General features: G+C 42.7%; 1 protein-coding gene across 6 annotated transcripts in view; it reads left to right on the forward strand.

Moving 5' to 3' along the window:
- The first annotated feature begins 5,465 nt into the window (after positions 1-5,465).
- The window catches only part of SBF1 (SET binding factor 1), a 132,315-nt gene continuing 113,914 nt past the window's right edge, over positions 5,466-23,866 (forward strand). For 4 of the 6 annotated variants that reach the window (XM_083183223.1, XM_083183224.1, XM_083183225.1 and 1 more), the window contains exon 1: positions 5,467-5,770. In XM_083183223.1, the coding sequence (XP_083039349.1) occupies positions 5,716-5,770 (55 nt within the window). In that variant the 5' untranslated portion in view covers positions 5,467-5,715. Of the gene's footprint in view, positions 5,771-23,866 lie in introns of all 6 variants that reach the window. The other 2 variants (XM_083183220.1, XM_083183221.1) reach the window with 1 other exon arrangement.

Consider the following 23,866-nt stretch of genomic DNA (forward strand, 5'->3'; position numbering starts at 1 on the left):
CCAAAGGCTAATTCACTGCCTTCAGTTTTTTTTCCCTTCTTTCCTCTTTCATTATCCTTATTATTGTTCTTTATCTTTATTATTGTTCAGATATGTTATTAATTGAATCATTACTAAGTAAATTCACAGTTTAACTTTAACACATGTCCACATTACTGTGTCAGATGTATTGTATGGCTGGTGTGAATGTGTGCCTAAAACCCCTACACTATCCACGCCACCCCAAAGTGTGGCGAACGGCGGCGGAACGCGTCCTCCCGACCTTTTTATACCCCCACTATCAACGTCGGCGTGTTCATTTTATATAGTGTGGTGAGCGCAGAGAGGCGAGCAGACGTGGTTTACTTTACGTTTTCCACGTCCGCTCGCCATGCTTCAGGCTAGGTGGCTCGCCACACTATATATAAAAGCAACTCCACGCCGACGTGGATAGTGGAGGTATGAAAAGGTTGGGAGGACGCGTTCCGCTGCCGCTCGCCATGCTTCGAGGTGGCGTGGATAGTGGGGGCTCGCTGCGCTCGTAATGCTTTGGGGTTGCGTGGATAGTGGGGGTGTGGCTACAAATTGTAGTACTATTAATGCCATTGCACCCTGCATGCGACTTTGCATGAGGTACAATGGCATGCAAAGCGATGCAATAAGGGAAAAGAGCAGTGAATAAATTACTACATAAGATTGAATCGCATCACACACATCGTATGTCACTAAAACGAGTCATGCGATGCGATGCAATACAATTTCCTTACGCAGAATAGCCGACTAAGCAAATTGCTTAGTGGGCGCCCGGGAAATACATAAGTACCAAATTGGTTATACTCACCCGCCTGACGAACGTTGTGCTTCTTGGCTGGTGCTGCATCTATCCCAGAGCTTGTATTTACATCTGTAGCTCCGCTCACCAACCGGGGGGGGGGGGGGTGTGTTAGGCCAGCCCACCAACCAATCATGAGCGGCCATTAGTAATTCTCCACTCATGATTGGCTGGTGGGCCAATCATGTCCCCCATATTTTGGGAACCAGGACCGGCCCTTGAGCCTGGTGCTGGTTTTAGAAATTCTGGGGATCCCTTATGTTTTGTGTCCCTTGAATTTCTAAAACCAGGACTGGTTCTTTGAGCCCGGGGCTGGTTATGCTGAGGAGGGAGGCCCCACACAGTTTTTTTTACTTTTACACATTTTTGGGGGACAGAACCATGCACAGATCTCACTCATCTGTACATGGTTCAGTCAAATTGGCCAGTCAGAACCTGGTATATTTATTTTGCGATATTTGGTAATGTTTACCAAAAATTGCACCTTATTAAAGTTGCGAATTGTATACTTTATAATGGGAAAATGTGCAAATTAATGTGCCTCCTATTACATTTGCTATTTGGACAAAACAGGCAAATTCGGCCATTTTTTGTGATAAATTACCTCGCACTGAGGGCCTTATTCTAGTTCACTCTTTCTGACAAAATCCTTCTTAGATGGACAAAACCATGTGCACTGCAGGGGGCAGATGTAACATGACTGGAACTGGTAAGCAGTGAAGTAGCAGAAACAAGGGGGGGGGGGCTGAACAGTTACCACAGGAGGGGGAAGACTAGTGTGGGATCTTAAATACCGTTTAAGACCCTTTCCCACTGCCAAAAAAAAGGGTCTTAAACGTGTAGGACACTGCTTTTTACCTGTTTAACAAATACCGGTATTTGTTAAACGGGTAAAGCACCCCTGGAGCTTTCCCACTGCAGCTCTACCCGTTTAAAAAGGCTAAAAAAAATGGCAATTTAAGAGCTGCAGTGGGAAAGGGGTATAATATAAGATGGTTTCTTTGTTGATAAACAAATTTAATATAACATATATAAAATCCTAAAAAAGAGAAGTTTCACATCTATAACATATATTGCATAAACATGAACATGGTAGAGCCACTGTTAAATTCAGGGGGCAGCAACAGAGGCCTGACAATCTTGGCTCTCCCCAAGAATTGCTGCCATTTCGATGTGGGCAATTTGCACCATTTTAGCCCTGCCCCCCTTTACATAGACCTTTGAATGCTGATGTTTGAACGGCAGAGTGACAGAGTGCCAGGGGAAATGAGGGAGTCCAGGGGCATGCGGGAGCTTTGGTCACCATTTCAGGTAATCCCCACTTTTAGTTATTTCCTGTGATGACTGTTATGCACTAATAGGGTATGTACTTTTGATACTACTGCTTCGCCTCCTATCGGATTTGTGTTGTTGTGGATGCTGTATTTTCTTTAGATTTTGATAAAATTCCATCATGTTAATTTATTATGACATGTGTTACCTGACCATCATAATGTAATATGTTTTGCAGTCTTACTAAAAAATATTAAAAAAAAAAACTCACACAAAAAAAGATGCATATCTATCTATCTATCTATCTATCTATGAAACTATAGATAATTAAAACTGTATCTATTTCTCTCTCACACATGCACAAACACAGAGGCAATCACAAGGTAGCAGACTAGCTTTTGAAGCATATGCTTCGACCGGGTTTACTAGTTAAATTATATACTTAGCCAAAATAAAAGTTAGCAGATGATTTCCTCCATTGTTCAAAATTATGGAACCTGGGGCTTAAACTTTCTCACTAGAGTTAGCAATGCATTTTTCACTTAATAGCCATTCTGTAGATTATTAACTCTCATAGAATAATGGTGTGTACACACAGCAGATATGCCGTGCTATGCGAGTCCCGATGCGATCAGATCACATCGGGACTCGCATAGCACGGCATACTGCAGAGGGACAATTTAGACTATATAGTGGAGATCTGCACTATATAGTCTTGCCTGCCCTCACTATATCGCTGCCGATTTGCGCTCACACGTTAGCCCAAAAAAGCAGACAATATGCAATATGGCTTCCGATGTTCACTATATCGAAAACATCGGAAGCCATATCGGCCCCGTGTGTACACACCATCTTTGAGTAAACTACAAAGCAATATTAACATTAGACAGTAGATGGCAGTATTACTCTATTGAAGTATAATAAAGTTTATTAGTAGATCACGAAACAGCAAAGAAATAATTCAAACGTTCAAAATCCGAGAATAAATGTATATGCATGAAATTTGAGAATTTTTTTATTTTTTTGATAAAATATAGAATATGATCAATTTAACAATTTTGAAAAAATAAAGAGAAAAATGTAGAAATCCGCGTATTGTGATTATTTAAGAAGGAAAAAAGGGGTATTGGTAAATACTGGAACTGGACAGCACCCTTGAACGCCAGACAGGCTCCATTCATCAATATCTATCATTCTGGAGCTTGTAGTGTACGATTTTGATAAAAAGAAAAGAGAAATAAAAAATACCAATACTTATACCAAATGTGGGATATTATGGAATATATGGAGTAGCTGATTGTTTGGATAGTACGTTTCTTATAAAGACAAACAGTAGGTGTAAATTTACTAATGCTTCTAAAATTTAAAAGAAGTGATGCTGCCCATAGCACAGATTTTGGAGTTATTCAGACGTGATTGCAAATGGACAAAAACACACGCTGCACTGCAGGTGGGGCAGTTATAACTTGTGCAGAAAGAGTTAGATTTGTGGGCCATATTAACAATGGGGCAGATGGAGCTGCAGTCCTCCACATAGACATAGGTCCATCATCATGCCAGGATCATGATCACCAGACACCAGCTGGCCACATGGTTGGGCATCAATTATAAGTCTTACAATTGGCATTCCTATTTTACACATTTATGCAATTTTTGTACTTTTAGATATTTAATAAGACACAGGTCTTAATCTACAGATTGTGTATGGGTTCTTCTTGCCTTCACAGCATTGGAGCAAAGAGTTTTGAAGGTTTTCAAATAGTGCGCTGAAGGCTGCCTTGGTGGGGAACCCACTGAAAGGTGACCCAAACACCTTTCAGTGGGTGGCCTCACCTCCTCCACTTTTCTAATAGGCCGTTGAATATTCTAAATATACGGTTCATAATAATTTTATCAGATGACATAAGAAACTGTAAATATAATGTATAACTGAAGATATGTACACACTGGGCGAGATTTTAAAACAATGTTACTTATTTTGGCCCTTCTGAGCAATACGTTTAAAACATCATCTAGTGTGTATACTATGAACGATGTGCAATCTCAAGGGTCACTATTGCCACCGCCACAACCCCGCCCCCCCCTCCTCATCATAGGGTCAATGACTGCATATACAGAGCAGAGTTCCAACAACATCGTTTATGATATCTGTATGCGTATATTGCTTGCTAGGGAGTTAAAATAGTCATTGACGATAGCGCTCAGAGTGAATGGTCAAGTGTGTATACACCTTTTGTCTCACTTTAATTGTAAATTATACATGTTTTCTGTCACAGATATACAGTTCTTTCAGGATAAGGTTGTTAGATCGACATACAGTACATTAGGTCGACATGGCAAAAGTCAACATAAAAGTTTAAGTTTTTCCCCCCAAATCAGGTGATTTTTTTAATCTCCACTATCCATGTGAGCATAGAGTGAGAATACAATAGTGTGCCAAGCGTAGCAAGGCACCATGCCCCAAACCAGCAGTACATTGATACGGTGTCCATGTCGACTTATGACGACAATGACACAAATAATATGTCAACCTTATATTTGTGTTGACAACTTCACCATGTCGACCTAATGTATTTGAGGTAATGACCCATACCCTTTACAGCAAAGAGTATTTTACGATACAATGCAGACCCCCCCAAATATAAGGTGGGTAAACAATGCAAAATCCCTAATTTTTGGTGGATTTATACTACAAACATCAAATCTCTGGTCCTGACAAACTAGACACTAATCTCAAATACAACATAACCCCAGTCCTTTGTTGGTGACAATACAGAAATCAAATCTATAGTAATTTGAAACTCTCCAAAATTCCGGTGATTGTTCCACTGTCAACCCCATGATCCATACCCTTCACAGACTCACCGAGTCCATACACAAAGTATCAGGGATCTGGGACTGAGCTTTTTAACATTCTGATTTCCCTAACAGGTGTTACTTTACAATAAATCTACAGTACCAAGTAATTTTGAGTTTGCCCATGTAATGCAGGTGATAATACAAGTGATATATTCTAATAAATGAATGCTATTATGTCATATTATGTCATGCATCAGCAGGACGCCCCGGTATCCCCCCTTCCCGTGGAGATAACGGAGGAAAGGACGAGACAGTCATTCACTCCCGGCTGCCAACGACACCATGGGCTGGGCATACTCTGGCACGAATTTCCGCTAGCGACCGTCCCAGAGCCCATCTATAACTAAAACTTATTATTACACGCAGTAGCAGCAGCAGTAGCACATGAGGACCCAGAGCCTGCCGGTCTCCCGCACACGTCACGGCATCTTCCTGCCAGTGCCAATACATGACAGCGCCCATAGGACCGGGCGACGCCTCTCATCACTGGCGTGTCTCCTCGTCATCGCCCCGCCCGCCCGCGGTGCGTCCGCCTCCTTCCTGGGACCCCGGTGACCCGCTCTCTTCCGCAGCAGAGCAGTCCGCACTTGGTGACGCCACCAAGTATGCCCTCCTCCTGACCCCAGTACCCGCCCGCCCCGTGACGTCGCCGCAGTAGTACCCTCCCGTTCCAGCAGGATTTCGTGCATGCGCAATACCGGGCCGGGCTGGCAGGAAAGATGGCGGCGACGGGAGGAGTCCGGGGTTGAGAGAGCGGCCCGGGGAACGGGGACATGGCGAGATTGGCAGATTACTTCCTGCTGGTAGGGTATGACCTGAACAAGCGAGGTGAGAATGGGCGGGACCGCTAAGGGAGAAAGGGGGGTGGAGGTGGTGGTCTCAGGGATTTCCCCAGGAAGGTATGCACACCCCAGGGTGAGATACCATGGCATTGGGGCGTGAGAGGGGACTATGTGATACAGAGCACACCAGGGAGGCACGCAGGCTAGAAGGGTAGCATATGCCGCAGATAAATCCTGCATGTAGTGATGGCAGTACATCATGGTTGGGGACTGATCTGGGCATATTGTACAGCAGTGCTAAATGAGCATCGCATGCTTGTCAACAATGAGGTACCCGGTTGATAATGCATGTCTGCTAAAATAACTGCAGTATGATAATTCCACTATTCCGACCAAATGCTCCTGCTGGGAAATTGTGGCACTTGTATATTCCATGTAATGTTTACACCCCACTCCCTGTTATCCCTGCTTTGTGTTCCCTGTTCCTAAGCATAGTGTTTTCCTGCCACATATCAGATTTGCTATTCTATTTTGTTTACATCACATCGACAAATCTAATGACGTAACATTACAGTAAAATTGGAAATCTTGTGACCTGAAAAGTTTATTTTTATTTTTATTTTTTTCAGAGCAGACTTAAAAGCATAATTGCCCATTCTATTAATATTGTGTGCAGCTAACTATTCATGCGCTTACCAAAAGGGTTCCCAATAGGGAATGTTTACCTAAAAGATTTGTACAATGAGATCTGTCAGTAATCACAGCCTCATCAGAAGCTGTGATTTGTGTTGATATAGTGAAACCCCTGTGTTGCATTGTTTGAGACCAGGCAACAATGGTGCAAATAATTAAAAGGTACAAATATTACAGCAGTACACTAAAAGTAAAGTTATTTTACAATGTCAAAAAAATGTAAACTCCCATTTATCTGACCATGCATTCATTCCAGTATACCTTTTATAAACCTGTAGTCTTGAAGTACATAGTGCTTTTCTCCTGAAGGGCTGAAAGTCACTTATTTTCCTTTTATAAGACAGTACATACTGTAGTGTGTAAAGTTTTGAAAAAGATTGTGCAAAAAAAAAAAAGTTTCACGACGCCAGCATGGCGCCGTGCGTCTGAGTCCCCTTGTGGGGCTTGCTTCGCTCGCCCACACTGCGGGCTCGGTGGCTCGCTACGCTCGCCACGCTATTTAAAATCAACTCCATGCCAACATGGATAGTGGAGGCATGAACTATCTATGTTGGCATGGAGTTAAGTTTATTTTACATATTTAGTGGCGAGCGTACACCCGGAAGTAGCACGGCGCCATGCTGGCGCCGTGAAACTACACAAGTACCAAAAAAAATATCCCTTTGAAACGCAGTATAAGAAGACTTTGAAACAAATGTAAAATAAGGGAAGTGAAAATGAAACTTAAATGTATAATGAAAGTAAAGGGCCCTACACATGTAGCAACCCGCTGAGTTTTCTAAATGATGCTAGATTGCTCAGAACTCTCAGCATGATCACTGGCTCAGTGCTGTGTGCTGAGGGATCTGTCAAGGCCAGTGTTCTCTGGTGAGGACGCTGGCCCCAACCGATTAATAACCTGTGTGCGGGTTATTATTCTACGCCAGATACAGACCCGCGGGACCACGCATTTACATCGCTGTGTACCCTACACACAGACACATGTTGGCATTTTCTGAGCGTTTTAGTGAAGTTATGGCAAATCGATACAAGAAAATGCCTGAATATCGCTCCGTGTGTATTTTCTTTCAGCACTGATTTTGGTGTACTTCTATTTCTTTGTGGACATCCCCTTTGGTAGGATATAGGTTTGTTTAAGGATAGTATCTAATCAGAAACACTAAAGTCCTAAACACTGGTTTGGTTACTTTTGTATTGTATGCCATATTCAGTATTATGTAGTGTTACAAATTATCTATATTATGTTAGTGTTCATTCTAGCACCCGCCATTTACTAGAATGAACACTATTATGTTCCTAGTAAACCCACTTGAAGCAAATGCTTCAACAGCTAGTCTGCTACCTTGCGATTGCCTCAGTGTTTGTGCATGTAAGAGAGAGATGAAGTTTCACTCACTGCCAACAGATGGCAGTGTTTTGGAGACACACAAAAGGCATATATAAAGGGGTATGTTCAGTGCTGCTCGGCGAGGGGGTTGTATGTATGGCCAATATGTCTTTTCTTAGCTAGGAAAAGCCATCCTTGCCAGCTGTTCGCCATATTCTATGTTCCGGGGAAATCCTCACCATCAGAAGATGAGGATTTCCCTAAACATTTTGATGGCTACGCTTGCTGTTTCCACCTAGCTTTGGAGAACAGACAACGTGAAAACGGCTAGGGGGGGGGGGGGAATTGAATACTGATGTTGAGCTATCGGCGCTGCCCCCCATCCCCGCATTCAATATACCCGATGGATGATAATGACATGAATATTTGACTGTGTTGCAATAATGGGGAACGATTCAATTGTTTTTCCCAGTGGCTGCCACTAGGGGGCGCAAAATAGAGAATGTCAGTTGTTGCTACAAGTATATGCCTGCTAGTCGTTGGGGATGATGCTTCTTCTCGCAACCTCCTGAGGTGTGAGAAGAAATGTGCACAAAGGTTTAGCCGATGTTTGCACAAACAAATCAATGGTCGTTTGATCAGAGCAACAGTTGAATTGCTTTCGGTGCCCCCCAAAAATTTGAATCTCCTAATAAGTTTTCAACGTACTTTTTATAATGCATATTCATTATGAAATTGGTTGAGGATATATTTTGCTGCACATCTTTGCAACGTGTGTACTCATCATTGAAGCTTTTGGATGTTTTACACAAACATACATTAAGCAAAGCATTGAAACTCACATTGTGATAAATTCTGATACCTTATAAAAGTGAAATAGGAGCAAAACATAACTGTAGCAGGATCATTGTGAAAATAAAAAAAAAGAAATTCTCCTCGTGCTGTTGTTATTTTTGCACCTCTTCCTCATCAAGCAGATTCTCTGTTTATACCTACTTCCAGGATTTGCATCCCCATCTGCTAATGTAGACTTGCTCATCTCTTTCCCTTTTAGCTATGCTACATATATCGTTGTGGAACTGAAAATCCCAGCATGCCTTGCCACAATTATTGTATGTCTTAATAGCAAAACTGTGGCAGGGCATTCTCCGTCGCAAGAAGTACCAAAGGTACTCTTTACTGGTGAACTCTGAATCGGCCCTATGTTTGTTTGTTTGTTTATTTATTTACAGTTTCTTATATAGCGCAGCAGATTCCGTTGTGCTTTACAATAGTAGACAGTGATAAAACAAACTGGGTAACACACAGAATTGGAGGTAGGAGGGCGCTGCTCTCACCCACTACCCATTCTGTTTTTAAGCAATTTAAAATAAGTTCCTTTACTACTTTGTGCTAAGGAGATTGAGGCTGCTCCTAAGCAGTACTGGATGCTAGAGAACAGGTGGGAGCAAGAGGACCTGACTAAAAGTTGACACTCCTCTCATACTTGCTTTTGCTGGGAATGTGATGATGTCATTAATTCCCACCCCATCAATCAAAAACTTTGCATACATTTATTGCAAGCTACACATTAGACCTCTATATTAAATATTTGGGAAATCCAGAGGTGTATATGTGTGTCTTTATGGCATTAATAAACAGAGGATGCATTAGATTGTTCATGGCTTGTTGGGCTATCATATTAATCTTACATTTTGTTATGAAAAAGGATGTACAGAATCCAGATTTAAAAAAAAAAAAAAAAAAATTGTGCTTTTTACTTCAGCCTTAAGTCCATACACAGTGGGCGATTTTGAGCTCAAAGCTGCTCAAAACAGCAAGTTTGAGCGGCTTTCAGCTCAAAGCCGCCCAGTGTGTATGGCCCAGCGATGAGCGGTGATGTGCTCTCCAGCATCATCACTGGGAAAGCTGCTCATCTACTGGTATTACCAGCAGATGAGTGGATTTGTGGATGGCTTTGCATAGCGCTGCACTATGCAAAGCCGTCCGCCCCCAGCTGACCGCGCGGGGCAGGGGGAAAGCCACTCAGTGTGTATGCACTGAACGGCTTTGCCTCCAGCGACCACAGCTGTCATCGCTGTCCATACATGCTCTGGGCACAGTGTGTATGGACCTTTAAACCATCGAGGGCAGATTCAACTATTTCTGCACCGCTGCTGGTCGTCTATAGCAACTGGTGTGTAATGCAATTGTTTCCCCATTCAAATGCTCATTAGCATTTTAAGCAGTCGACAGCTCTGGGGTTAGCTGTGCAAAGCAAGGGGGGGGAGGTTGGGGCGGCCCACATCTTCCGCTGTGATGAAAACGAGGCTTTGGCATGTAATGCAACATCCGCTACCATTCTAGGACATACTCCCTTTTTGTGTGCTGCACCAGGTGTCTTTAAAGGGTGAGACATGCGGATAACAGATGATCAGTATACCGATGCCAGGATCCAGAAAGGAGTAATAGGAAAGTATAATGCCCCACCCTAACCCTCATTTATTGCAGCCTAACCCTTCTCCCCCACCTCTCGTAGCCTGACACTAACCCTCATCGCTAGTACCTAAACCTTGCCCCCTAGCCTTCCCCTAACCTAAAGTGATGGGAGATTGTGTGGGGGGGATATGCAATAGATATTTTTATGTGCTGATCGTTTTAAGGTTGGGATAAGCTGTGCATGGTGACAAAAACAATGCACACACTTCAAAAGGTCCCATTTGAGCACTCAAACTGGTGATTGTTTGCAGTTGTGAGCTCACCACCCCTTGGGGTGCAAATATTTGAGCATAGGCCAATGTGCATTATTCATTGTAATTAAAAAGAACATCAGTTTTTCTGCATCATGTCTATTTTCACTTTCTCTTTCCCACATTTTTATTTTATATTTTACACTTTTATCTTTATAATATTTCACTACTTTATAATATAACTTTACAGTATATGTCTTAGCTAGTGATGTAATATCAATAATTACTTATACAGGATATGATGTAATTTCTATCAAGAGTTTAGCAGTTAAATATGTGTTTAAGAATCAGTGTTGTCTGAGCTGATCTAATGTGCTTTGGTGGGAGCGGTTATTTGAAATCTGTGATGCGTAATCGCATGTTGTTTATCTGTGAACTGATTCTTATTTGCTTGTTTTTTAATACATAGGTCAATTGCAAACTCACTTGAAATCCTTCCACAATGCGCTTACCTGCAGTATTTCCCTAATTACAATTTCGGAATGGATCTGGCATCAATTGAATTTACCCCATTGTGATGCTCAAAATAATGTGGTTTTTTTTTTAAGTGTCTTAAGGCCCATACACACTGGGCGACTTTGAGCTGTAAGAAGCTCCGTTTCGTCATTTGAGCTGCTTTCACCTCAAAAGCCACCCAGTTTGTCACAGGTCAGCGTTGACTGCTGATGCATGCCCCGCTGTTCATCTGCTGGTTTTATGATCCACGGGGTGGATGGCTTTTCATAGTTTCCACCCCATGGAAAATTGCTAAAATGGGCAAAAATCTCAGTGTGTATGCAATGAGCGATTTTCAGACCAGTGATTTCAGTCTGCATACACGCTGCGCTGGGCAAAATAGCACGGAATGTATGGGCCATTACATTGCCAGTCAATAGTATTAGAAAACTAAAAACTATTTTAATTTTTTTGCTAAATGAAAAATGTGTGTTAAATATACCCCTTTGCCATCTACAAGCCGGGTTGCACCTGATATTTTGCATAATGTCGGGCGGATGATGTCATTGGGTGGCAGGGTTGGGCAAGCACTGGGAGATGAGAGCATCTTCCAGCGCAGGCTTTTGCATTGCATTGACCCAGGTTACCTGTTTACACTACACAGTGACCCAGGTTGAACCCATGTTCAACCCTGGTAGCTATCTGAGTTGAAATGCCGGATCTCGCAACCTGGGTTATTTCAACTGGGAGCGTTTGCTCCTGCCTAAAATCCTGGGTTTTGCATTCTCCTGTGCACAAACTTGGGACATTTAGGTTAGTGGAAAAAGGGTATAAAAGTTAAAACCTTACTTCAGTTCAATAGCGGTGAAAACTGAAAGACGGCCTTTTAGACATCAGGGTTCTTCATGCAGTGTGAGTGTTTGTATGTTGAGTAGGCAGGAGAATGGTTACTTAGTGTGAGGGGTTTATTAAGCTGCGATCATCTCTGCCCACCTACTCCCTGCGAAGTAGGAAATTGAAAAGCAATTCACAAAGAAATTGAAATTCCCCAGTGAAGCAGTTCCACCTGGCAATTTCAGGAAATACACTGGTGCTTTTTCTGTGTGAAAGCATCAATCCGGGTCTTAAAATCCAGGTCTCAGACTCTGCAAATGACCAGGGTTGCAGACCCAGAGCTTAGATCTGGGTTGACCCTTTCAATCAGGCAAAGACCCAGTGTATGTGTTCTACTTGAAATCCAGTCCTCATCCTGCCCAACTTCAGCATGCTGCCGTTGGATCAAGTGGATTCGGCCCCACCGCATTCAGTATGCGTGTCCGGCCGCATAGACTATGTGCAGACGCGGTCCTGCTGAATGGGACACTCTAAAACGCTACATGTGGCCCAAGCCTAAAAGCATATTGAGTTTTGCATTTTAGGTCTGTAGTATGTTAAATTCATGTTTTGGCAAATAAAACAAGGCTTTGGTTTGCAGTATAGATCTTGGCATACAGAATATTTCTCTCCTGCTCTGTGTAAACCTTGTTCATTGTTTTTAGAAACAGGCTTTTTAAATGGAGGATGCCTCTGCTTCCTATCTCACAGCAAGGTCAGGAATTTCTGTGACATGGACCAATGAAGGGAGGATGTATACATAGTATGCATACTTTAGTTGGTGTATATAATAATATACCAGTTGCAATGGCGTTTTTTTTTTTTTTTATACTGAGATTATGGTTGGTGTGTTCTTATAAGGAATGCTTTTATCCAATTATTACAGCTGGAGGCATGCATTATGAACTGCCAACGTGACATTTTTCAAGAAACCAGTCTTCATTTGTTGCAATTATTATGTAAACTGGACTAGATGACCGCTGTCTCTGAACATAAAGGGTCACAGGCAGAGTTGATGTTAAAACAGTTTGCAGGGTTTGTTCGTCCTGCATACATGAAAGGAGTATATCTGTTTGTATACATACAGCGCTCTGGAAGTAATGGGTGCCCAAACTATCTAGTCAGTTGCTATTTCCATGAGTGATTGCTTTGTTGGCTATTGCTTATTGCTCTTGACACGCCCAAAAGCTAAACCTGTCTAAAGTACTGGTTAAAACGCCCAAAGCAAGGACTTGCATAATGTCGACTCTCTGCCTCAGGAAGGTGGCCATGGGAAGCATTCATGCCTATCCGCATATATATTCAACAACTTCAATGCCTTGCATCATATGCAATCCAATTTAAACATGAGCTTACGTTAGAGACGTTTTTCAAACATAGCTGATTGGCTGGTGCATATCACCTTATTTTTCCACTTTATCTATTCACCAGGCTTCATACATCTGCCCTATTAAATCTTAAGTCGAGATAGCTTTTGCTGATACCATGTTAATATCTCTTTGGTTGACCGGACAAATCTAAGATTATGGAATGCTTTTATTGTATACATTGGTGCTGTTAGTATAATTTTATTTAAAATATGGATACTTGTGTTTCTGAAATATGGGCGTTTGCAACCAATGAATAAACAAAGAATTTGACGTTCGTTAACAATGAAAAAATGTCCCTTCCAGTCTGCACTTCAGGGTTAGAGTATTAGGGATGTGGTATTAAGGTTGGTTTAGTGGTTAGGGTATTAACTTAGTTTAGGACAGTGGTTCCCCACCTGGGGTATTTGGTGGACTTGTTGGCGGTACATGAATATAATATTGGTAATGGTGGAAAAAGTTTGCTGTGTAACTGAAGCGTGCCAACATCCCTTCCGGTTCCGGCCAATTGTCTTCAGCGCTCTCATTAGCAGTCTCCTCATGCTTCACTGCAAGCTTGAACCACAATCCCAGGGACCAGCAACCATTTACAGAGCACCTGGCTCCGATCTTCATCAGCACTATACAGTGCTTTCTCCTTCATCCTTGGGGACACTGAAGTTACTACGCTGGGGGTAGAGTGGTGTATTGGAAAAGTCATCACTTTAAGAAATTGAAGTGTGGCATGACTCCAGTCTTAGTTAAGTGCCCGGAGTAGTCGGATACCCGGGCAAGGGCTTCTTCTAAAGGGGTTATTGCCTTTTGATATAATTTTATATAACATAGTGACACAGGCAAGCCAGGGGACCCTACTGGCTTCATGGGATGCCCTCCGAGGGGTCAGAATGGTACTGCCTGCGGTGCACACTGCTGACCCCGTCCACCAGTGCATCCGCACCGGGGACCCACCACAATCGCCCGTGGCTAGTGTTATGGGTCCACGGCCGCATCACCCACTGGAGGGTCCAGGGCAACAGCTACACAGGGTAACGGCTAGACCAGCCTAGCACACTGGTCTAGCGGGGAGAGCTGTCAATCAGTGCCGCTGTACAACAGCACGCGCTGAGCGGGACGGAAGGGGTGGAGTTCAACTCCTTCTCTTCCCCTCTGTCTGTCCTCAGCATGGCACGGCGCCATTACTAGCCCACGCTGCCTCCCCTCTCTTGGTGTGCCTCCACGGACCAGTCCAGACCAGGACATCAAGGCACCTCTCCTCCTCAGGCTGTAGACACTGCGCTGGGTGACTGACAGGGGGCTCTCCTTATAGGACCCCCCACTGGAGAACAGCTTTTAGTGGGCTCAATTCGGGGAAGGTGGGCTCCTCTCCCCCTATTGTAATTCTTTCCTCCTTCACTGCTCTCTCTCCCTATCTGGTTGGGACAGCCTGTGAATTTTGTGGGAAGTGTGTGTGTGTGTGTGTGTGTGTGTGTGACAGCACGTTCTCACTCCAAGGCCTCTCAAAACTGTTTGAACAATTACACAACAATGAACAATTTACACATCACCTCAAGGGTGTGTCTCTGTGTAAGGATTGTTATGGAGGGGAAAATGTACAAGCGCAGCCTTCTGCCCTCCTTAATGCTGAGGGGGTCACCAGTGTTTTATCCACACTGGCATCAGAGCTGGCAGTGTCCCGCAGGGACAGGGAAATTTTACATGCACAAATGGCTTCTATCAGTTCTGCAGAGCCCTCCTGGGCCAAGCATCTGATTAATTCTGTGGACTCCCTAGTAAGGGCCAGGGCTTCCACACAGACTATTAGTGCCCCCCCCCCCCCCCCCCTCCCAAAAAGAGAAGTGTCCCCTTATTACTACAGGTTGACACTTCGGAGGAAGAACTAGATAACCCTGTGAAAGAGGAATCCCTGAAAGGGACTCAAGGGGCAGAAGCCCTCATTCAGGCTATTAAGGTTACTCTCAATGTGGCGGAGCCAGAGCCCCTGGCCATTGTGTTGATATTTGGCCATTCCACCAAATCCTTAGTTACCTTCCCAGAGTCCATAGAGCTAGAAAAGCCTCTTGGATATTGGAAATCCCCGGATAAAAAGTTTCAACTATCAAAACACTTCAAGGTGTCATATCCCTTCTCTCCAGAGGCTAGGGCCAGATGGGAGAACCCGCCGTTGAGAGATGCTTCATTGTCTAAGCTTTCAAAGAAAGCAGCCCTCCCCATTCCGGGGGCTGTGGCGTTAAATGATGCACCTGACAGGCATTTAGAAACAGGTCTTGAACATCTTTTCACCACAGCAGGTGTAAAGCTGGGTACACATATGTACAATTTCCTTTTTCTTGCGACCGTTCGATCGACCGAATACACGTTCGGCCGTCCAAAACATACGACCCCCATAGAGGGAGAATAGAATAGGTGGCTCACATAGCCCGCAGCGTGGCTGCAAGGGGCTTAGTTGCGCTCACCATGCTGTCTGGGTCCGATCAGTCGGGATCCCGACGTTGGGCTAATGACTGTCAGACCCCTGTACCACAGACCTTCTGTCCTCAACCCCCACCTCCAAAACGCCCCTACCAAGGTCCATCTTTTTGTTCCTTTCGGGGTGCCCCAAAATTCAGGGGAAAATCTATGGGCACCTTCGCCCCTTCTTGAGGTAGTTTTGGTGGTGCCGCCACCTCCTCAACTGCTGGCACCCGGCATCCTGATGCCAAACAGCCAGAAAAACCTGCAGCATGACTGCTTTCCGTCCTACCTGGGGGACCCCAGAGTGGGAGCCCGGCTACTGGATTTTCAGGACACCTGGAAGAAATCCTGCAAGGACAACTGGGTTCTTTTAAACATAACTCAGGGTTACAAACTAGATTTTGCTTATTCCCCCCTATGCTGCACGTAGGATAGGATATACGGGTTGTCATCAATTTGGGTTAGGATATTAAGGTGAGGAGTTTTAGGTTATTGTCTCCAGGCATAGGGTATTAGGGTAAATATGGTGAGGGTTAGGGTACTAGAATGAGGATTATTCTAGGGATGCTCTGCATCCTGAATTTAGTGGGATTGTACATGTCTTGTAAAGAAGTTTCTCGCATCTCCTGGCAATGTCCAATCAGGGTATTCAGCAAGTTGTGTCCAGTTGTTTGAGAAAAATAATTTTTGGCTTCCTTCCAATTCAAAGTAGTTTTTCATAATTTTAGTTATCCTACTATTTCCTCCTGTTTAACTCTTGTATAATTGTTAGTAATGCTTAGGAAATAAAATTTGGGGGGATTAAATAGTAGTGGCAACAGCTTTATCTCCTGAATGCGTTCAGTGTCGCATTACAAATCCTAAATGGATTCGGGTTTCAAGGATTTGAAACTCATTAGAATATAGGGCAGCACAAGAAGACCTGTTTGATACAGCCGCACAGTGACTGAGAATGTTTTGCCCAGCGTCTGATGTAATCCACAGGTACCACAGCTCACTGCAGTAGACTGACTATAGTAAGCAGCTGCAGCAGATTCAAAGCTCCCTAGGTTAATACCAGGGTTAGTTTTTAACCTCCTGGACTCTCTGCTCCGTCCACAGCAACAAAAAAGAGCTGAACGTTGTTCTGAGTATTGTGCATAAAAAAAAACGGTACTTGTGAGTTATCTGGGCGTCCGATTTTTTGATTGTATGCCTTAAGTTAAGGCATACAATCAGATGCGATGCGATACGATATCGCATCGCATCGCATGCGACCATCGGATGCGATGACCCGATTTTTCCATAGGAATCAATGTTAAAATGGACTGAGTCCATTTTAACATGGAATTCAATGGGAAAAAGGGGTCCTTTTTATACCCCTACTATCCAAGTGGGCATGGAGTTGGATATAAACCTGTGGCGAGCGTAGCGAGCCACCGAGCCCGAAGCGTGGCGAGCGGACGGTATTCCGTGTCCCCTCGCGGGGCTCGCTGCGCTCGCCACGCTTCGGGCTCGGTGGCTCGCTACGCTCGCCACAGGTTTATATCCAACTCCATGCCCACTTGGATAGTAGGGGTATGAAAAGGACCCCTTTTTCCCATTGAATTCCATGTTAAAATGGACTCAGTCCATTTTAACATTGATTCCTATGGAAAAATCGGGTCATCGCATCGCATCGCATCGCATGCGATGGTCGCATGCGATGCGATGTCCCGATCCGACCCGATTTAAAAATCGGACGCCCGGATAACTCACAAGTACCAAAAAAACACATTTGTCTTTATATATAACCCCATTGTCCGGGAGCAAACCCTAATTTTATTCTGCCCATTTATTGCCTGCCACTACTTCTTTTGCCTCCACACACACACCACAGGTACTGCTGACCACTTTACCTAAACTGTAAAAATAGATTATTTAGCATGATTATTTCCAGTGCACACAGCTTACCCAATAAGTGTTGTGTTACCTGTGTATACTGAATATTTCCTAATAACTTACTTCTGGCGATTAGACCACTCACTCTGGCACTCTTCTGGAATAGTTATGAATTGCTATAAATGTCTATACTTTGGCATATAGTCAACAGTATATTACCACCTTCAAAGTGGTACTGCTTAGGGTGCTGTGTGTGTGTGTGGTGTATGCTAATGTCGTGTGTCAGCACCACTAGCAGTATGTTGTACATTTTTTTTTTTTTTGGTGCCTAATGTGGCAAGAAAAATATACAATATATGGGCTTTAGGTAGCCATATTGATAGGTGCTTCAAGACTTTTAGTCATCTAATTCTGTTACCATTAGTCTCTGCAGTAGATCAGGATTGACTCCGTGTATTCAGTGTCTGTCTGTAGAGGATCCGCCTTTGGGGTACAAGGATCTATTCAGTGGTAGAACCAGGGTTTTTGGTGTGCAAATGCAGAATGGTAATTTTGCTATAGGAGGGTCTCTTTATGATCTACAAGTATGCTATTGCCACATACAAAGCTGACCGGCAATATCACCTGATATGGTAAGGCCGTACGCAGTAAAGATTTGCACCTGTGCATATGCAAATCCCGACCACTGGGACGCGGGCCGAATTCGGTTCACTCCAAGTGAACCGGAATCTCCTCCTTTTTCTGTTGAACAAGCTTTATAGTGTATTCTAGAAGATCCTTTTTATTTTACAGAGCAGAATAGAATTATCATCTTCCTCCTTGAGGCCTACAAACTTTTTTTTTTTTTTTTTAAAGCCATTTTTAATCTATTAGCTATTTTTTTATACAGTACAGTGTGTTATGGAACCCACACACGTTATGGCACCCACACTTACTCTACGCAACTGCCAAAGAACCACATCAGTGAACACATTAACTAAATGTGTACGGAGCATATTTTCACCAATCCAGCCTGAACAGCCTTATAGTAATGTTAGTATTATTGATACTTTTATGGGTTAAATAAAAATCCCACACCATTCGGGCCATTATTTATGTAACCTTTTCAATCTGCCGTTGCAGCCATTAGCCTTTGAGTGCCAACATCTGTGAGAGATGTGCAAAACATCCACAAAAGGTCCATACTCACGGGGCGATTATGCCCAGCGTGTATGGACAGCGATGATCGCTGGGGGGAAACCCTAATACGCCGTCAGCAGGGGGAGGATGGCTTTGCATAGTGCAGCGCTATGCAAAGCCGTCCTCAAAGCCACTCGTCTGCTGGTAATACCCGGCTTTCCCAGCGATGATGCAGGAGCACGCAGCATCGCTCACTGCTCATCGCCGGGCCATACAGACTGGGTGGCTTTGAGCTGAAAGCCACTCAAACATGCTGTTTGGGAGGTAGCGGGGCAGTCCACTGGGCTGAAAGTGGCTAATCTTTCAGCCCGGCGACAGTGTCAGCATACACAGTGATGATGGATGAAAAGCCATCACCTCAAAACAAGCTGACAGGGGACTTTGCTAGCGATCATGGGGGAGTACACATCATCACTAGTCGGCCATTGCTGGGGCATACACACTAGGCAATTTTCAGCTGAAAATCATATAGAGTGTATGGGCCTTAAGAGTTTATGCACAATGGATATTTCTTTACCACTGATCAATTCCCATGCCACTATACAAAGTTCTATATTTGGGTGAAAGATTGGACACCTGCAGCAATAAATATGGACATGAAGGTATACCCCGTTGTTCTCCATGAAGGGTCTCCCCATAAGCCTTCCTATAATTGATGCGCTATCTCCAGGAGGGGACATCCCCAGAGTGGGGGAGTTAGCACTCCCCCGCTTCGGCAGACAAGATGTTAATACATCTTGTCGTTGTCCCTTCCTGCTTCGCCTCAATAATGAGGCAAGCAGGAAGTATTCTAGAGGCACGATAGGCGCCGCTATAATACCTCTGCCCCAATAGGAGAGATACATAATTATAGGAAACTATAGGTTGACCTTCCCACCAGATTGCAAGACAGTCCTGATGGGATGCAATTAGATATGACTGCTAATGGAGGTTATATGGAAATTCCAGAATATACGGTAAGTTTGCCTGAAGAAGTGAGTTTTTAGGGAACTCTTGAAAGTTTAGATGAGTCTTTATTTGTATGGAAGGGCATTCTATAAAGGTGGGTAAGGTAAATTTCTCTGAGATACTTGACATAGAAGGTAGTATTTTTGGGTGCAGTTACCTCTGCCACTTTTTAAATATCCTAGCATAAAGTTAAGCCCCCTACACACTAGATGACTTTTTAAAGATATGGCTCAGAATGGCCCTTTTTGAGTGATATAGGTTTTTTATATACATTTTTTATTAAAACATATCACTCAATATAGTTAACGATGCACACTCGCACATAGTTAATGCCTGCTTTCCCCTTCAGCTGGACATGCAATATAGCAAACAACCTGAATGTTCAGTGTGTCCCGATGACATCACTGAATGATATTGTACAGTATGCATGCTCAACTTGTCCACCTGCGGATGATATAATTTGATATATTGGCCGTGGTGTGGTTATTCTAGTGCGTGTTGTGCTTTAGACTATCAAGATTTGTTACAAAAAAAACTGTATGAGGATAAGAAAGAGCATACAACTGCATTCACTAGATTTTGTAAGTAAAAAAACAGGAACAGAACCTCGGTTTTGAGCAAACAAGATCTTAGATATATACAAGGAGAAAGTTCAAATAGTGCTACAGATACAATGAGGGTTATTCCATTTTTGGGGATGCACATCTGAGCAATTCAATTGCTGCTCCAAGTGGGTGCCCATTTCTGTACATCAGCTATGCCTTAACCCTTTGAGTGCCAAGTGAATTTGTCAAAATACAGTAGGTGTGAAAATTGCCAAGCAAACAATTTAATTCATCATAATGACCTGCGATGTTTACCTTTCTTACACAACAATTTCCATTTGAGTTTATATGACAAATGTGAGCGATGCTGGCAATATCAGTGGATACATTGAACATCGCTCACAGATGTTGGTACTCAAAGGGTTAAAGCATCAGGGTTGGCTGCCAAAGCGACTAAACTTGACTAATACTGCCCGCAATTTGCATAGTCCTGTTTGGGACACTTTGCACACTTCTGTTCGTCACCTCACGAGGTAAGTACGTGAGTTACACACTAGGAGCCCATTCAACGTGAGCGGTTCAACTACTTCTACAAAGCAGGCCCATCAGTACTTTCTGGGGCAGCACAGAGGGTGCAGCGGTTAGGTCATGGGTTCGATAACTATGACCCTAACTAAAGACTAGATTATAAAATGCACTGGGGAAGGGATTGATGAGAATGACCAAATAATCTCTGCAATATGTATGCGCTATATATAACTAGTAATTCTAATATGAATGTGTAATCTTCTACTCTGAGAGGTGTCCACAACATAACCACTTATATAAATTATTGGATGCACAGCATATGTTTAATTGTTAGCTCTTTTAACATGTCTTGGGTACATTGCAGTGTAATGGCTACCAAGGAGCATTCAAAGGAAAACTGCAAGTTACATTTCCTTGAAATCCTACAACATAGCATAGCAACCTGGTAGCCAGCTTGTTTTAAATGTTTACCCACTGGTTTATCGGATTCACCAGTTTCCAATCCAGCTTTAATCAAGTGTCGGGGGTTAGCCATTCTATCGCATAAAGGCAGTTTTTTGGCCAACTTCTATAGTATACAGTAGTTTGCACAGACTTAATTGTATATATAGCACAAATGAGCTGGTACATCTAATGTGGCCTACACATGGTTCGATACCGGCGGCCGTTGATACCAATTCAATATTGACGACCACCTTGGCCTGGCGGGTTGCCAGAATTGATCAGGAGAGAGGGAGGGCAGCGGGAGGGGGAGGTGCAGCATGTAACTGCATTCGATCTTGTAGATCGAAGCAGAAATCTGCTTTCGATCCCAGTGCTGCGCATCGGGATCAAATCTAGAAGGCAGTTGACACTGTTCGAATTCATTTCGATTTTGCTTCTAGAAGCAAAATCTAATTGAAAACGTGGCCAGATCGAATCGTGTGTACGCCCTATAAGCCTATGCCTGATGATTTTCTTAGCACCACTGTGAGGATGGGGAAAATTATTTCCATTCATCATAAAGGGCCTTATTTTAGTTCACTCTTTCTGACAAAATCCTTCTTAGATGGGCAAAACCATGTGCACTGCAGGTGGGGCAGATGTAACTTGTGCAGATATAATTAGATTTGGGTGGGGTTTTACTTCAAAGTGAGATCTATATTGCAGTGTAAAAATAAAGCAGCCAGTATTTTCCCTGCACAGAAACAAAATAACTCGCCCAAATCTAATTCTCTCTGCACATGTTACATCTGCCCCCTGCAGTGCACATGGTTTTGTCCATCTAAGAAGGATTTTGTCAGAAAGAGTGAACCAAAATAAGGCCCAAAATGACAGTTAACATCATCTTTCCCGGAAGCAACTGGTTCAATTTGCTCTCCTCCACTGTGTAGTGTTATTTGTAGATCACATAAAAGTTTGTTGGAGATTGGGTCCCTTCGTATATGCAGTCATAAGTGGCACAGAACCATGTCATTTCAATGCCGAATCAGTAGATCTACTTGGCCAATAGTTATTGTATATCTTTTGGATCACACTCTAGGTGTGGTCAAAGGTGCTCACATGTACCATCCATTGCTTTAGCCTTCTCCTTTGCAGTCTTCACAGTAGGATGGCAATAATGATATATATTGTTTTTTTATCTGTTTACCGTATTAATTAAAAAAACATGAATTTTGTTTCCTCTCGTCTTCAGTTCGTCTTAAGAGTTTATCCGAAGTACATACAAACTGAAATAGTTTGCCTATTAAACAGAATTGGTAAACACTAGACCATGCATGCATACATTTATTTTGACATCCAACCTTGTAGTGAATATCTGCAGGTAGCACCAACACTGGTTGGGGTTGCAAATAATAATAGAAGTTGACCCTTTAATGCAGACTCATCCTATATTTGGAGTGCCTCCATACACTAAACAGTGTCTGAAATTGGGTGGATTGAACAGTGTATTTTTTTTTTTTTTTTCATGGTGAGAGATGAGTGGATAGATGTGCAGGTTGTGTTTGAAAAATTATGCTTAGGAGTTGGTTGTTATTTTCTGCAGCATGAACCTAATTAACAATGTGCTTGTGTACAGCCGAGGGCGGGGGTCATTAATGACCCACAGGAGAGATCATTGTTCGATGCGTACACACTGGGCAATATTATGAATCTTGTTCAGAAGGGCCAAATTAAGCAATAATGTTTATTCTATTAACTCTTTTTTTATTTTTAGAGCTTTGTAAAAGTATTGTACCATTAGCTTCTGCAATGTCTACACTATGTTTTTTTATTTTATTTTTTTTCACACTTATTTTAGTTAATGATCCTGCTTCTCAAGCCCTGTTTTAAGTGAGGGCAAAATACAGTGTTGTGTTAATTCTTTTAAAATTCTTTCAGAAAATTCTAAATCGCAGAACCATAAAAAGACTACATTTAGCGAAGTGTTTTGGATGAATGTGTATAGTATAACTATTGTATGCTATTGTTTACTCATGCAATACTAAAGATCTTTGAAAAGTCATTTTAGATGAGTAGCAGGCGCCTGTCTGCATCAACAGTGTAGGATCTGTGTACATTCTGTAATGCTGGCCTGTTTTCCAGGGAACACATGAGCAGAGTGACTGCTAACTTCAGTTACATGCAATAAGAGTTCCAAAGTTTATATGTTTTATATGATGTGTTTGCATGCTTTTTCCATGATTGATTTAAAATAAGAGCATGGAACTGTAATACAGATTAGTTTATTATACTCCTTTTTATTTATGACGCCACAAGGCATCCGCGACACCCAATTACAGAGTACATAAATGAACAAGTGTAAAAGCAGTTATGTATTTACCTAATGATACTTAAATATTTAAGAACAAAGAAAGAGGATTTTCTTGTTTCTTATGCATGTAAGTCCTATTGACTAGTTGTATCTCTTTTTGGAGATATAGATAAAACACTCAGTGGCAGACTTATTTAGCCTGGTGAAGTGATAAAGTCGAAGGTGGTAACACAGCAGTTCATCAGCTCATAACTGTTGTTTTTCAAACCCATTCTGTAACACTTAGAGTGTGTACACACGGTTCGATGTTCTGTGCGATTCGATGTTTTGTCCGATTTTTACTTTTCCCTTTTTTTTTTTCTCTACTCCTTAAGATATGCCTTAAGATATGCTTAAGATTTTGACTTTTTACCATACAATTTGCTATGCGATTTCCTATTTGATTTACTATGCGATTTCCTATGTGCCTTAAG

Source organism: Crinia signifera, chromosome 4 (assembly GCF_055691185.1).
Source record: "Crinia signifera chromosome 4, ASM5569118v1, whole genome shotgun sequence".
Taxonomy (NCBI): Eukaryota; Metazoa; Chordata; class Amphibia; order Anura; family Myobatrachidae; genus Crinia; species Crinia signifera.